Source organism: Planococcus citri, chromosome 3, assembly GCF_950023065.1.
Source record: "Planococcus citri chromosome 3, ihPlaCitr1.1, whole genome shotgun sequence".
NCBI classification, from domain to species: Eukaryota; Metazoa; Arthropoda; class Insecta; order Hemiptera; family Pseudococcidae; genus Planococcus; species Planococcus citri.
In genome coordinates, this window is record NC_088679.1 from 55,415,358 (window position 1) to 55,431,922 (window position 16,565).

A 16,565-nucleotide genomic window follows, 5' to 3' on the forward strand; every position below is an offset into this window, starting at 1 on the left:
TACTAAAAATTGACGAAATTTTACTGAAAAATACGAACAACAATTTTTTAAAATACCATACGAGTAAAAAGAGATGAAAATGACTGGAAGTTGTTGATTCAAGGTCGTCAAATTTGAACAAAATTTCGTAAAAAGTGCTTGAAATACCAAAAAATGGTTCAAAATTGAGAAAAATAATTTATCGGAGTGAAATAATTTTTAGTAAAATTGTACGAAGCATCATAAAAATCACGAAAAATTGATGAAATACCAGTAAAATTTCAAAATTGCACGAAATATCGTTAAAATTTGTTGAAATGACACAAAGGAATTGAAAATTACTAAATGTTTAAAACTATACCTAATTATAATGCATAGATTGTCGAAAAATCAGCCAAAATTTCGAGAATATTGCTTATGGATTTGTTAAAATACCAGAAAAACAATTTCAAATAACTATAAATAAATTTCTTTTCAAAATTTTCGTCATTTTTGAAAAAATATTTCACAATTTTGTTTTTTTTATTCTTAAAAACTTTAAAATATTGATTAAATTCACTAGTTGATTTATGATTATTGGCAAAAATTGATGGCATTTTATTAAAATGAAATTTAAAAATAAAAATTTTTGGGATACCTCGTACGTAGACGAAAACTTCATTTTTTGAACCAAGTCGTACACTAATCTTTCCACTTCTTCACTCAAAAGTTATAAAAACCAGTGAACTTTTCGCGACATACTGTACATAAAACGTGTCAGCATTTCCAAACGCCAACCACGTTGCTTCCTCAGTCAATGTAATTTCTTTCTGTATGTGCATAGCCGCCAAATTCTCACGATATCGCGTACGATTCCCATCACCGCGGCGTAAAAAATCCACCCATCCTACGTCTCTCGCTCTCCCTCTGGTAATTTTTATTCCTTTCGCGTGCGCCATAGCCAGTGCAGCGCTTAATATGTTAATTAAATAAAAAAATTGTCCCCAGTCCCCAGTTACACCAACATCCACCACCCCTTTTTACGTACTTCGACACATCATCGTCAAAGTTCCAGTACGAAGCATAATAAATCATCATCAATGTTCCTATCTCTGCGACCGCACTAATTTCCCTATAGCTTCAACTTCATCGTACAATGAAGTATTAACTCGCAGTCGAGCCACTTTTTTTCTCACAGCTTCATTATCTGATCAAAAAAGACAAAAAAAAAACTAAAATGTTCGTCGACTTAATGAAAATGTTGATAAAAGCGAGACAAAATTTACTAAAATGTAATCAATTTCTTTTTTCTACAGCGAAATTTCATAAAGGCGAATGAAGTTATCGGTATAATAAACTAGAACCTATGCAAATCAGGATCCTTATTTTTTTTTTATTCGAGAATAAATCGTTTTTATTTAGGTACCTACTAATTTACATATTTTTCTTCTTTCGCCAAGCAAACGGAGACGCACACACCCGAGAGTATTTTTACGCTGATAACTTTATATTTTCACATTTTATACGAGCTTTTTTTGTGCCTCGGTGTTTTTTTTCGCTGGCTAAATTTTCATATCAAGTTGTAAAATTAATAGTTCTGAAAAACACGAGGAGATAATCGGTACATGTGTTTTTAGACGAGTTTCAACTTTACCACTTTTTTTTTCCTAGAAAGAGATAAGAAGGAAAAAGAGGAAAATAATTGCGAAATGTCTCGCGTGAGCGAAGAAAAAGATTGTTTTTATTTATTTCAATTTTAAAAAGATTAGTTTTTCATCTCGTTATAGAGTTTGAATTTTGTCCAGAGCTTTAACTTTTCGCGCCAAGATACATTTTTCAAATTTATGATCAACGAACTCGAAGTAATCAAGAATTACTTCTATTTCCATGATGCTTTTTTTTTTTTGCTTTTTAAATGGAAAATGATAGAAATGTACGAATAAATGAAGTAAATTCAATATTTCGTTTTACGTGGAAAATTACGTAGAAACGAGATTGAAAAAAAAAGGATCGAGGAACTGTAAAGCTGGAAATGGCGTTTCAATTAATTCTTACAATGAGATACAATTAAAATTTCCAAGTTCGAAATCAAATTTTCACGGTGAAAGCTTTCCTCTTCAGGATGATTGTGAAAGTTGAAAGTTATCACAAAAATTTGAAAGGATTAGGAATATACTGAATACTTTCGCTGGCTATCTTTTCAACAAATAAATTTTCAAAATGGAATTTCAAGGCTCCTGAAAGCACAAGGGCTCTACTTAAGTAAAATTAAAAAAAAAATCAAAATAAACAAGCTTATCAACAGTAACGAAATAAGCTTTAAAGGGGAGGTAAAAATTGTAAATTTTCAAAAAAATACAACATGGATATCAATAGGTTTTTGAGGTTCAGAAATTAGCAAATGGGGAAGGAGAGGAAGAAGAACGATAAAATCTTTCGCAATTAAACGGATTTTGAAATTATTTTCCTTTTTCTCAACCTTTCAACCCACCGTAGGTACTTCTGATCGATCAGATTTTTGAACCATTAATTTACACAGCCAATTATAACGTAAGATGAAGCAACTATTGACCACTGGCTCGTAAATTTATCAATAAAAATGCTGCAAAATGCATAAAATAAATATTAAAAATACAGTTGTTGTGCTTCCAACTTGAAATTACAATATTACTTGTACCAAATGAACCACATACACGATATTACGTTGCACAACGTTTAATTTTGCGAACATCATTTAACCTCTGACATCGTGTTGGTTGCCACGATTCTATAAAAACTATCCACCAATTATGATAACGATGACCATACAACAAATCAAAACGGCTCTAAAATAATTGAAGACCGCTTATGAACACGTAGCGAGTATTTTAGAAAATCATTCTTTCATATTACTATACTCGCATCTTGCGGAAAACGCCATTAAGAAGGAAAAATGGCAACTTTAAATCACTTATTTTCCCATTACGAAGAGGATTTATTAACCTCGCGTAAAATAACGTCATTGACACGTAAAACGACGTTTTTTTTTTCTTCTTCAACTATCAATTAATCCGAATACTAGAAAAAAAAGCGAACCATCGAAGACGACTAATTATATACGAAAGGAGAAAAAAAGCATGCTGCAATCGAGTCACGAACCTCGTCATACGTCACACCAATCACTATTAATCTACGTGCTTACACGGATTGATAAATTAATAATTTTTTCCAAAAAAAAAAACTCACATCTCATCGTGAGTTGGCTTCCTTTTAAAAATACATTGAACCATAAACCGTGATCTAGCGCGAATTACTCGAAATTAATTATACTTTGGGATTCGATAAAAGCCATAAATAACTCCGGGACGTCTGGCCACTCCACAGAGGAACCTCTGCAGCTCAGATGTTACAACCAATGTAAGCAATCGTTTTGGTTTCGCAAATAAACCCGCTTCTCTCGTCTGTACGGTTCCGATAAAAACTCGTAAAATGTGTTAATATTATACGACGCGCTTAGGGACATCGCAGCCTCACCCACTTTCTACCCTTTTCGCTATTACACTAGATTTATCCTTATTGCAGCTCCGCTACCGTCTGCTCATGCACTCGTACTTGTATGTATAGTCTTGTGCCGGGTCGCAGAACACACACAGTACCGCGTACGCGAAAACTATTTAAAATATCCATCGCCTAAATGCATCGGGAGAGTCTGCCTTACTCCAGCGGAGAAAAAAGACCCGAGTCCTGAGTCGTAAACTTGGCGATTATGACTCATCCCAACGCTTTCTAAATTTTACGACTAAACAGCCCATTTGCTTTTTCGAATCGCTCGCACAATACGCGAGTACAACTGCTGCCGAGTAAATTTTCCAATTTCCACAAGTATCCTTAAAAATAACCGCCTCCTAACTCGCCATAGCCATCGTCGCTAAGTATTCTTCTTCTTCAAGATTTTTATCGTTTTGACTTTTCCAGCTTGACAAACGTATTTCTCCCTCACCTCCCCTTACTCTTATATCACACCCTGCCACAATATCGGTGCGCTTCGGGTGATATTTTCCATTGCACTTAAACTCAAGTCGAGTTTTATAGTAGTATTTTTCTCCTTTTTTCTTCTTCATCTCCTTCTCCTCCTCCTCCTCCTCCTCCTCAGCAATCCGCATCCTCATGTCACTAAAATGATGAAATTATACAGATATAAGAAGCGGGAAAACCTCCTTTTCTTCTTCCACATCATTAGTATACGATGAAATGTTTTCCAAGTGAAGACATATCGTGCTCAGTGTAGTGTAGGATATATGTCTTGGCTTTTGGCATGAACTCGCACCAGCTAGATTTACACTATAGAGTACAAAATACGAATTTATTTCAACTCCTCGATGCGCTTTTAGTTAAAGTTACACCTCGATTCGGGCCTCATTTTTTAGAATACTGTTTACGATGCACTTCGAATTAATCTTCTCGATGGTAAAGTTTTCTCAATAATACTCAATTTCTAAGAAAATTGGATTTGCAAATAGATTTATGTTTGACAATACTCGAATTTATTACCTATACGAGCTTTATAAAATGAACTATATAATCACGTTTATGGGTCAAGTTTTTCTAGAAGATGAAGACGGATTTGGATTTGTAAACAATACAGTCAAAAGAAATCAGAAATTAAAGAGAAAGAAATGAAGCGAGTTAAAGAAGAATGAGCATATCATGGATTTGTTTTGCGATTTTCGGAAAGAGCAGGATTTTAAACTCCTCCCATAACCAAAATTTCATCGGCCCAAATTCATTTCTTGATTTTTGAAGAATTTTTGAAAACTCAAAATTGACAATTTTACGCATAAAAATGTACCTATTTAGGTATTCAGTAAGAATGATGAAAGTTGGTCCTCAAACTAATATAAATTTTCCCAAACAGAATTTCACCATTTCCGGTCATTTTATAGCCTCCAGCGCGATTTTTGACTTCTCCAGAATACTCCAGAAAATGTGGAAATGAATTTGGAGAACTAGAAATCGAGTTGTAACTCATTCTACACCCATTTAGCAAGTTGATTGACGAAAAAAAATCAAAAAATTTCCAGCTCGCGGAGAAATTCTTGAAGTTTACGCAAATGACTGCATCTTTTACAAAACCAGTCCTCCGAATTCAAGTCTCACTATTTAAAGTAATTCTGAAATTTTAAACGCGATTTTCGATTTCTTCAGAATTTTAGAATTTCTCCACAAAGTGAAAAAATTCCTGAAAATTGACATGAACGTTCATAAACTTCGTTTAACAAGTCGACAATAGGTCACAACTAAATTTTTAGCTGCTCAAATCAATTTTCGAACTTTCTGGAGAAATCCTAAGAATCTGGAGAAATTTAAACTATAGGGTTGAAGGCTCCAAAATGGCTTGAAATGTTGGAATTTGTATCCGAGCAGTTGGTTTTGGAGAACATAGTGCCATTCACGAAATCAAAAATTTCCCTATGAACAGAAGATTTATGATTTTTTTGAATTTTTTCTCTCATGAAGAAGGATGCTGATTGAAAAAAAAAATATACATTCACAAGACTCGTACAGAATTTAAAAAAAAAAGTAACTTTAGCACCCAAAAAACTTATGAAACGTGTGAAAAACATTTTACTTAATGTAGAAAAACATCACAAAAAAAAATGAAAAACTTTCCAATTAAAAATGTAACAAAATTACAAAACAAAACGTTCCAATTAAAATATAAAAATGAAACTCAGTCGGGACTCTGGCAATTTTAGCAAAAAGCAGGACTTTTTGACAATTTTAAAGTTACCTACCTACCTATTGTAAAAAAGTGAGATTACGCGTATTTCCCAACTTTTTGGCATTTTTTTGAGGAGAAGTCAAACTTTTAGGAATTTTTAGACAGAAAACTGTAGATTTTAACAAATTTCTTGCTATCTTTTTGCGATTCCGGTAAAAAATTGGGATCTTTTCCAATTTTTGGTGAAATGCAAGAATTTTTGATAATTACATATTAGCAAAAAAGTGATGCTTTTCCGCAATAACACGTATTTTTGTCAAAAAAAAAAAAACTAGATTTTTCTCAACTTTTTGTAAACGGGCGAGATTTTTGGGCAGTTTTTTGTTTGCAAAAAAGGTGAGAATCAATTTTTTTGTAATTTTCTGCTAAATAGACGATCGTTTTTAGCAGTTTTTGAATTTTGCAATTTTTCAACAGAAATTGAGACTTGCATAGTTCAAATTTTTAAAGACTTTTTTTTTTCAAAAAAACCAACTTCAGCAACCAAACTTGATTACTTACTTAAAAAGTAACTCGATTTCTGGCAGCCCAAATTATTTCCTGTGCCCTCTGACAAATTTCAAAAATTCCGAAGAAATCGAAAATCGCGCTGGAGACTCCAGAATGGCTGGAATGGTGAGATTTGGTTCCGAGGAGTTGATATTACTTCAAGGAGTTAATTTTGTCATTTCTACTGAATAAATAGATACATCTTTCGAACAGGATAAATCGCTGAAAATGGTCAATTTTGAATTCTCAAAAATTTGCCAATTCACCCTCCATTGGAATCTTCCCCTCACATTGAAACGATTTTTTATTTTAGTCATGGAGACACAAAAAAAAAGGTCCTTCAATGATCACTATTTTTCTCAGCTTGATGACTCCTCAAAAGTTGCGTTTCTTTATCCTTCTCTCTTCTTTGAAACTCAAAAAGAAACCCTAAAATAAATCCTAGGAAAAAAATAGGAAATTCTTCTAATTTCTTTTATGCAATTCACATTATTCGCTATCCTGTCAACTTTCTTCCTCAAGTCATCTGCATAAGTTCATAATATAATATAATTTGTTTTGCTCTGCTATTTATTATTCACTGCTTTCAAGTTTCAAAACTTCTTTTTTTTCCACCCCTTCTTCGCTTACCATTTTCACATCCCTTCGACCACTTCATATTTTTCTATTCTTTTCTGCCGCTTCCTTCACACTCCACTTCTCTCGTAATACGATAAACAAGAATGATTTCTTACTTACGCAGCAGTACATACACTTTTTTCAGCATGCTTATACGGGCTCGTAATAATGACAGCTTTATCACCACCGCCACTTTACTACCTCCATGCACTTTCATTACACATTTCATTCAATAAACAAGCAGGCGTAGATATCATTTTAAAAACTCCACACCTTAATGAAGTTTAATTCGACATTATTTATTTCAAAACGATTACAAAACAACGACTGGAAACCACGAGCTCGAAGCTTCGTAAAATACCTATACACAATATTCACTATTCAGCATACGCAATACTTCAAACTTCATGGTCCAAGAGCGAGTATAGTACATATAGACCATTTATAACCTTTGAAAATCATTTCGCGAAATTCATCAATCTTGATCCATCTTCTCGCCTACGAATAAATGGTCGACAAGCACAATCATATAGCTCGAACAAAAACTCAACCCGAAACTGTAGTCGATAACGCGTAATAAATGTGAAATTAAACAGGCTCGTTATTATATTGTGAATTACACAACAGGCTCGTTTTCCATATCGTGTATTTTAGCACAATAAACGCCAAATACGTTTTTCATCTTCTTATCGTACCGTGCATTTTTACGTAACGTAATAATAATAAACGAAAACCCTACGTTTATAAATCGTTGTATTCGGCTGAATTACGTAGAGTATAAGAGGAGAGACAGAGAGACGTACACAGCTACAGACACAGAATCATTACCACGTCGATGGATGGTGTAGAGCGGCACACTTGAAAAAAATATACACAGCCGAACAATACGACGTGGAAATTCCATTTTCCTATTCATTTAAATTATACAGCTATCGTACGATAGTGTTTCTATGTTTATACAGTGAAATAGGTACTCGGTACTCACCTAGTGAAAGTCTTCATTTTCGCTTCGACCGCACGATGACGTAAACAAATCCTCGTCAGAGCGGTACCTATTTCTTTTGTCGCTCCTGCAAACAGAAAATGATTTGAAATTTTAGACTTCTGCAGTTTACGCAAATGTAAAAATCATATAAGATGACTGAATAAATATACACAAAGGGGAGGAAGACACCACATGCAAAATAAAGACATTTTTTAACGACTTTCAAAACCACCGAAGATAAAAATACTGCGACACCGTTTAACCGCGTAATCAGCTGCTGTGTAATGTTAAACTCCTACATAGCCTAGAAATTCACCGCAGCTTCACGAACGAATAGGTAAAACGAAGCCTTTTATCATTTAACCGCGTTCGAGTCGTAGTATACTTTACTTACCACCCAGGAAAATAAAGTAATTTAATATTTCGCTGTTAAAAATAAATTTGATATGATTTACAAGCGATATTAATAAAGCTTGAAAGGTCGAGGGAATATTTCATTCTTCACAGAGTGTACTTAAGGTACTTTACTTACATTTTACGCTATAGATGACGTAAAACTTGGAAGAAATTATCGATTTTTTCGAGGAAAATTATCGCAACGAGTCATTACTCGAACAAGGGTACATTTTCGGTCAAATATTTGTCAAATTATAATATCCTATTACAAGTTGATAGAACTTTTGATCATCTTTTTATTCGTCACTTCAGAAAAAAATCGTTAATTTGAGATGAAATGTCAACGAATCGAATAAATGAAAAAAATTGTTAAAGTGAAGTGAATCAGCAGCAATATTTATAAAACTGGATCAACTCTCATAACAGTTTTGAACAGAAATCCACGACTATTTTTAGGACTGATAACGGCCCTATTCATTAAAACAATTACTCACCGTTGCTTGATGAGTTAAAAGGAAGAAATGATAGTGAACTGATTAAGAAATCATACTAACGAACTCACGAGCACTTAAACCAAAAAGAGTTGTGTTTTGGTATCATGATTCTTGTTCAAATATATCAGATATGTAGATAAAAATATCAAAACAAATGTATGATGGAAACAGAATAATTAGATTAATTACAGAACAATTTATGTTCAAAACCAAATCATCCGTAAAACGTGCTACGTATATTTATCGACATAGAAAAAAAATAGGTAGGCATTTCATCTCTAATTATGAAGATTTGTTTTTAAGGAATTACTGTCGATAAAACCTTCACCAGATTTGAATTGCAGTGTTCTCAATCTCAAAAAATGAAAGAAAAAAAATAGAATTCAATCTTTTTCGCAATAGGTATATAGATAAATTGGAGGAACAAAAATAAAATAGAAAATCAATTGAAAAATTTTATGATTTTGCAAACCTACTGTGGTCTCATAGTCAGTAGCTTTACAAATACTTAGGTTAGGTATCTCTTCATCATTACAATATAAGCATGGTTCTCACGAAATTTTAATCAAAAAACTGAAAAACAGAATGACTTTTTTTATAATAAGAAAGAGACCTTCATAAACAGTTGACCATCGTGGCTCAAAACAATGAGAGAAAATTTCCTTTCCATTTTTGTAACAAAGTGGCCCACAAATTGTTTGATAAAGTTGAGACGTCTCAATTTCTGCTCGAAATATTGCAAAAATGGTTAATTTTATGCTCTACAATTTCATTTTTTATTTTTCTCAAAAAATTGATTTTTGTCTATGAAAAAAAAAAATAGAAAAAATTTCAATTTTTCATCATGAACAATTTGATTTTTGGAAAAACTAGGAGGTTTACAGAGGGAGAAAATTCCAGAAATTAAAATTTACGTACCTTTAAGCTTATAGTAGTTAGGCACGATTTATTTTTTGAGGAGAGGATTTGTTTTTAAGATATTTCGAGCAAAAGTGAGAGAGCTCGGCTTAATTGAACGATTTCTTTTTTCAAAATTATGTGTATTTCAAAAATTGTAGTTGAAAAAATTTTTCAAATGGGAATGGGCACTTCTAGCAATTAGCATGTGTCAGGCACCTAAAAAATGTCTCTTTTTTGAATATTCGTCAACTTGCCTCGATTTCGTTCTCAGTATCATGTCGTCGAAGCAACTGGAGAGGGGGGCAGATGCTCTGATTTTACAAGAAAAAAATTAATAAACACAACTCAACCGTATGAAACTTTGAATTCATTTTTGGTATTTTCTAAAAATATTGAAAAAAGCCCATCCCCTCTAAGAATTATCCAACTTAGAACTGATTTCAAAACTCTAAAACTCCATTAAAGAGTAATTCACCGTTCTTCCTGTCAACTCCAATCGACCATCCTTTCATTCCTCACCTTCAAAACATTCCTAGATCCAAAATACACCACCTCAGCGAATAGTCTAAATCGAAAACAAATTCTTCCGAAGTCGTTACGACGACGACGACGACGTAATATTTCCACATTTAAAAACTTTCTTCGTTCAAGTATAGATACAAAATAAGAAAGTTTAACTTGGATTAGCAAAATCAAATTTATTATCTGCGATTCAGCACACGTTCGAGTTTTCAGTTTTCATCGTCGTATGCAAGAAGTATATAGGTAAGGTAACTCTACATTGTTAGAGAACTTAATACCCTCAAACATGCGATTGTGTTTCATCGTGTACATCTCGTGACAGGGCTTCAACTTCCTTTAATACAAAAAGTACCAACGTACGTTAAATTTATCGCGAAATTATCTAACATTATGCTCGATACGACAACAATATACAGCTAACTGCTAGGTATTCTGCGAATACCTACGCGCAAAGGTAATTAAACCGCTGCACGTAGCATTAATACGTACAATCCTCTTTCTTCATTTTTTTTTCTTTTCATCTTCGCACGTGTATGCTAACGATTTAATAAAACAAATGAACGAGATAGCACGATTTATTGTGTAATCATCGCGTAGGTTTAATATTAAAATAACAACCGAGTTCACGAATAAATAATAAAAAAATCAGATACCTATGTAATCAGTTGCTGGTAAAATATAGGTATACCAAATGAAAAGATTATCTATTTTCGTGATTCGCAAAAAATATCGTAAGATTTTCGTAACTTGAAAAATTCTCAAATTACGTACGAAAAAAAAATATCTACGAAATATCATTGAAAATTTCAAACCAATTCATTTCTTCCTCATACCTTTTAATCTATTACCAAAAAAAAAAATCCTCTCAACACGAAGATGATATACCATACTATCTAAATACTCGATCAGTCGATCAAGTCATCAAACAAACCCATCCACGATCTCGTATCATATAACAAAGTAACACTGGCGTCCTTGAAACCGCGCATCTTTCAATCTGATCCGTTATGCAAACAAAAACACACAATTCAAGTGCGATAAATTGGTGAAAAAAAAAATTCAAATCACCTAATTAAGCGCGTCCTTTGACGATGCGATGGAAAGAATTATCATAATCGCTGGCATACGCGTTCTTCGCCATCGTAATAATAAATCTTCGCAGCAGATACACGCGGAAAAACGAGCGCAGCGTTGAAAATTACCAGTCAATTTGCACACTTAGTGTTTTATGGCTCGACGCCAGCAAAAGTTTTTGTTTTGTTGCGTACGTCGAACTTGCACTATACAAAGTAACCACCAAACCATGAAAAAGACCGAGCTTCGCGTTTTTTTTCTTTCGTTTTTCAATACGTAATGAATAAAGCTCTCTGAAATCTCAAGCTATGAACCGAATACAAGCACGTGAAAGCTCGCTATACATAGAAATCCTTCGAAGGAAGGAATGGAAAAAAAGCTCTATAAGCTTTCCACTTATAATATTTATAAGTACTTAATGCCGCGTATACGAAGCGAATGCGGCTTCTTTCTATACAGGGTGTCCTTTCGAACGTTTGCGTGTTTTGAATTTGGCCAGTGATGGCGAATAAAAAAGTCAATTTTTTTAATCTACGAGGGCAGTAATTCATATTTTTTTTCTTTCCAGAATAAAAATGCAAAAAATTTTTTCTTCGAATTTCCATTCAACTTTGAGGGGTTTGATGTAAAAAAAACATCTCGAAGAAAGATTAAAATTTGAAATTTTTTTCATTTTGTCTGCACGTTCGAGCGAATTAAGCCTTGAATGAGAAGCAAAAATATACTTCGTACGATGGACTTTGAATGGCATAAGGTCGTTGAGTCTAATTGGTAACATTTTTGAAGAGAGAGGAACAGACAGAAGACTCATTCTAACTCGAACCAAAATATCAGATTCTTCGATTTTACTCAATTTTCTTTACTGTGTATTAGTTTTATTCAAATTCACCAAGATCGTTTCAATCCTAATCCTCCAAGGAAGGGGGAGGGGCGAGGGATTTCAATTTGGAAAAATTTTAGGGTTCAGGTTCATTCTTCAAAACAAGTGGATCTTGGAGAAAATCAATTTGAAGAAATTTGAAAAAAAAATATGACAGATTTGAAATCACCAATTAAAAATATTTTGAAAGCTCAAAATTTCAAAATAGGCACAAAAGTTGAATGCTACAAAACAACACAGAATTTGAGTAGCATATTGATTGTTAGTAACTTGAAGATTCTGGGTTCAAAAATATAGGTTCATTTTTTTGGGCTGCCCTCCTCTCCCCGAAGGTGCCCTCAACGTGGTCAAAATACCAAGAAAATGACACGTGACACGTCTTTTGTTAAGTTTTCAAGAGCACTTAGTTCAAATATCCATTTTTTTTGGATACGATAAACACTTGTTAGTGTTCCTCTAGGATCCTTTTTACGTAAATTTTTCGTTTCTCCAATGTCTTCGAAAATTTCAATACAATTTTTTTTTGTAATTTCCCAATTTATTAAACAAAACTTTTGAAAAGTTGCCAAATTTAGGATTTTGAATTGCAAGACATTTGATGGGACACCTTGTATGCACATTGTAATTTTTTATTTCGCCATACGGGAATAATTTAACTGGCTCGTGTTTCTTTTTAATATCTCGCGTATTCGTAAACGTAGGTATAGGTAAGTAGTAAGTACATAAAAAGAGAACATAGTATCTAACAAAAAAAAAAATACACGTTGCCATGGTCTTTATTCAACGATGACGTCTACTATACGTTGCTGCGAGAATTCGATGAAAATACATAATTACAACGTCGACGTACACGTATACTTATTTCAAATGCTCTAATGTATATTCATTAAATTCTAAATTATTCTTCGTTTAATTAACGATTGTAGGTTAAGTAATCTCCCCGCCTTCGACTGTTTCTTTATACTCTTACGTTGTACAAATCCCAAGCTTGGATAAAGCATACGCTCGGATACCGTATACTTTTGCAAATCAAAGAACGTTACGACTGATATGAAATACCGTTAGAAGTCGTTTTTTTTTATATCCTTTTAGTTCATTCAAGAAAATCAAAGTGATTCGAACGTTTGAAAAAAAAGCAGGATGAAAATTTCTCGGATAAAAAATTTTATTAGATATAAATTTGCCAATTTTGAGTGATTTTTTTTTTTTGAATTCCCATTTTCAAAAGATTACGTAGCCAAATATTTCTTTGAAGTTTAAATCGGTTTTTCCAAATTTTTTCCCTGAAGTTATCTACAATATTTTAACCAAACCTGCATTATTTTGAATCATTCGATCGCACAGAAAAAATAGTTTGAACAATACATTCATCTCTAACAGCTTTCCCTCGGGATATTCTTTCAACAAAAGACCCTCCATATAATCTCTTATTCACTGCCAAATCAGTATGATTTCGAGTAGATGTATTTAACCACGACTGGACAATTGGATCTTATTATTATACTTACACAGTGAAAACACAACCAATGGGCATAGACATGACCAACGATTCAATTCGACTCGAAAGTGTAAGTACATATTTCCAATCAATCAAATTCTCATACTCATAGTGTGAAAAAAAGAACCTCCAGAACGTACGAGTAAAATGTACATATACCTTCACCTAAACATATTCTACGTATACTGCATCGTAAGCAAGTCTTATGCCCGCAGATACGAAAATTCCATTAATTTTCTATTGTTTTCGACTCGACTATACAATCTCGCCGAATTGTATACACAAATTCATTAACCAGTCGTGTCGCTGAAGCCATCTTTGCAGCATTTTAATAAACACCCGCGCCTATTCGCGAACCCATCTGTATCTCCAAAGATCCACACCTTTTCCATTCTTCTTGCTGGCAAACAAAAAGCACTTCGTTTGTATATATCTCAACTATACGCGGAAACGTTATCACGTCGCGAGCAAAATATATCAAAAAGCAGCCAAGACTTAATCCAAAGCAACGGTTCACTAGGTTTCGACTCCATTTATTCGTAGGTACGTAAAAAGACAAGACTTATACGTAGACGTAGGTTTAATTCAAAAACCAAGACGTGCGGGGATCTCAACTGTATTATTCCCCTAGTGTTCGCCAATCAACCGTGAACCAGGTATTTTTTTTGCTCGCCTTTACAAAGAAATTCTCATTTTCTTTATCGTCTTTTATCTAGCCGCCAGTACCGATACTCATTACGAAGTGAAATTACACGATACGTAAAGGTAATTACATCAAGGACGGGTATCACTTCTAATATTCGAGTGACAATAACTTTGACTCGGCGATCAGCGAAGTTACCGTAGTCCAGTATAGATAATTTATTCGTTAGCCGATACGATTCGAGAAAACTATACATAGTATGGCTCACGTAATGGCGGAGAAGTTGAAGATCCATTTGCGCAATGTGTCTAGCTTCGAGCAAGGTTTGCAGATATATCCTTCCTTTCTTCGAGGCGAGTACAATTTCGACGAGTGAAGAAGACAGGTCATTTTTGGAGGGAGTGGAAGAAGTAATAAGGAAGTTGAGCATTTGAGGAGATTATTGGGGGTGATATCAATTCTAGAATGACTAATAAGTAATAACAGATAATGTGTCTATTTTAAAGAAGTAAACAAACATATTAAAACAACCCCACAGGAACAAAAAAGCTCTCAGTTTTCATCAAAATTCAAATATATCGACTCGTTTTTTCGACCCTTCACTCCCTCCTAGAGCCTCGCACCCCGGAACACGGCCAATGGTCAGAATACCAAAAAATTGAAATATTATGTGGGCAAGCAGGTACCTAAATTGTTGAGTTTTCAAAGGTGCTAAAATTGAATACTCGCGCTCACTCATTTTTTGGATAAGACCAAGACTTAAATTTGTGGCAGTAAGAAATATTTCACTTGGAAAAATTATTGATTAATACAGAATAAAAAGGTAAGTACATCATCAGCCAACATTTCAGAAGCCAAGGAGCATTTTTCAATTTTTGGTGAATTTTTTATGAATCAAATTTGGACCAAAAAGGAAAAAATCCCACTTAACTGACCTAAAAATCTGAAATTATGCACATGCTCCATTTAGACCTCCCCCCCACCCATCGATGTGATTCGGTTTCAAACCATTTTGAGCAGTTCCGGAATTTCCAGCAGAATCTGAAATTCAAAGATTCCACAAAATTTTACCCTGATGCGTCACTTGAAAATGGTTTCAAACCGTTCTGGAGCTTCCAGCCATATTTTTTGAATTCATTTCATAAGGCAAAATTTTATGGAAAATTCCAAATTTCAAAAATCTGTTGGAGATTCCAGAAGTGCTCAAAATGGTTCGAGACCATTTCCAATCGTTTTGGAAAATGGGAAATAGGGTACAAACCAAATTTCAGCTCTCTAGATTAATCCGATAAAATTTCATTTTTTTTTGCATTTTTGACTATAATCTTCAAAAATTCACCAAAAATTATGAAATTCTTTTCTCGTGAACACAAATCAGGAAAATCCGAAAATGAAAATTTTAAAAATCCAATGAACTCGAATGATACTATTTCAAATTATTTTAAACTTCTAATTTCAGCGCCATAAATCTGAATTACTTCAAATTGAGGAAGTTATACTTGACAAGCGACAATAATTCGCAAATTGGACCATTATTCTACAATACTGGACTTTCCATTCTGCGAAATTTTTTCCATTGATTTTCGCATAATTCGTGTCCATAGTTTCACATCGTTTAAAAAATTCTAACGTTGTTACGTATTCACATCAGTAATTCATTTTTTTTTTACCTTCGTTCGTTTTTCAGACTCTTGTCTCTTGTTATATTCGTATAGCATCGAGTATAAAAATGAATAGACATTATACAAAGCAAACTTTGTAATTGTCTACCTTGAAAATTTCAGATCACACCCAGTTCCTACAAATTATACACGAGTATAGAGTTTGACGTCAGCTTTGCATAGCTTAAATCTTCTACACATTGATATGTATAGTAAGTTAAAATAGCTACTTTTTTCACATCACTACAGACGATTAAAAAAAATCGACTGCATGTTGATTTAATTACCCGTTTACTTTTTTATTCCTCAAAAATCTACACCGCAGATGGCAAAAAAATCTCAGCCCTGGAGGTTCTCGAACAAGGTGTCAAATATTTAACAAGGAAAAAAACACGCAGGTTACGTAAATTTTGATAACCTAACAGTACAGGTAATTTTTCCTCTGATAAAAACGATGACAGTTTAGCTCAAGGCGAGTGGATTATTTAAAAAAATAATTAAACCGATGAACGAGAAATTTAAAAAATAAGTAACCTCATAATTATTCAAATCAGTTTTATAAATAAACTCATCTTTCGGCCTATAATCACCTCGGGGGTTACCCCAGCACTTCCTCTACCCTCTGCTCAATTATCTAGAAATAAAACAAAACAAAACAACGAAAAAACCAAAATACACGACAGGAG

At 33.5% G+C, this 16,565-nt stretch overlaps 1 protein-coding gene across 4 annotated transcripts in view; it reads right to left on the reverse strand.

The window, feature by feature from the left end:
* Positions 1-16,565, reverse strand: part of mim (missing-in-metastasis) — a 102,361-nt gene that overhangs the window by 58,847 nt on the left and 26,949 nt on the right. For all 4 annotated transcript variants that reach the window (XM_065357680.1, XM_065357681.1, XM_065357679.1 and 1 more), the window contains exon 4: positions 7,812-7,896. In XM_065357680.1, coding sequence (XP_065213752.1) covers positions 7,812-7,896 — 85 coding nt within the window. The remainder of the gene's footprint in view (positions 1-7,811; positions 7,897-16,565) is intronic.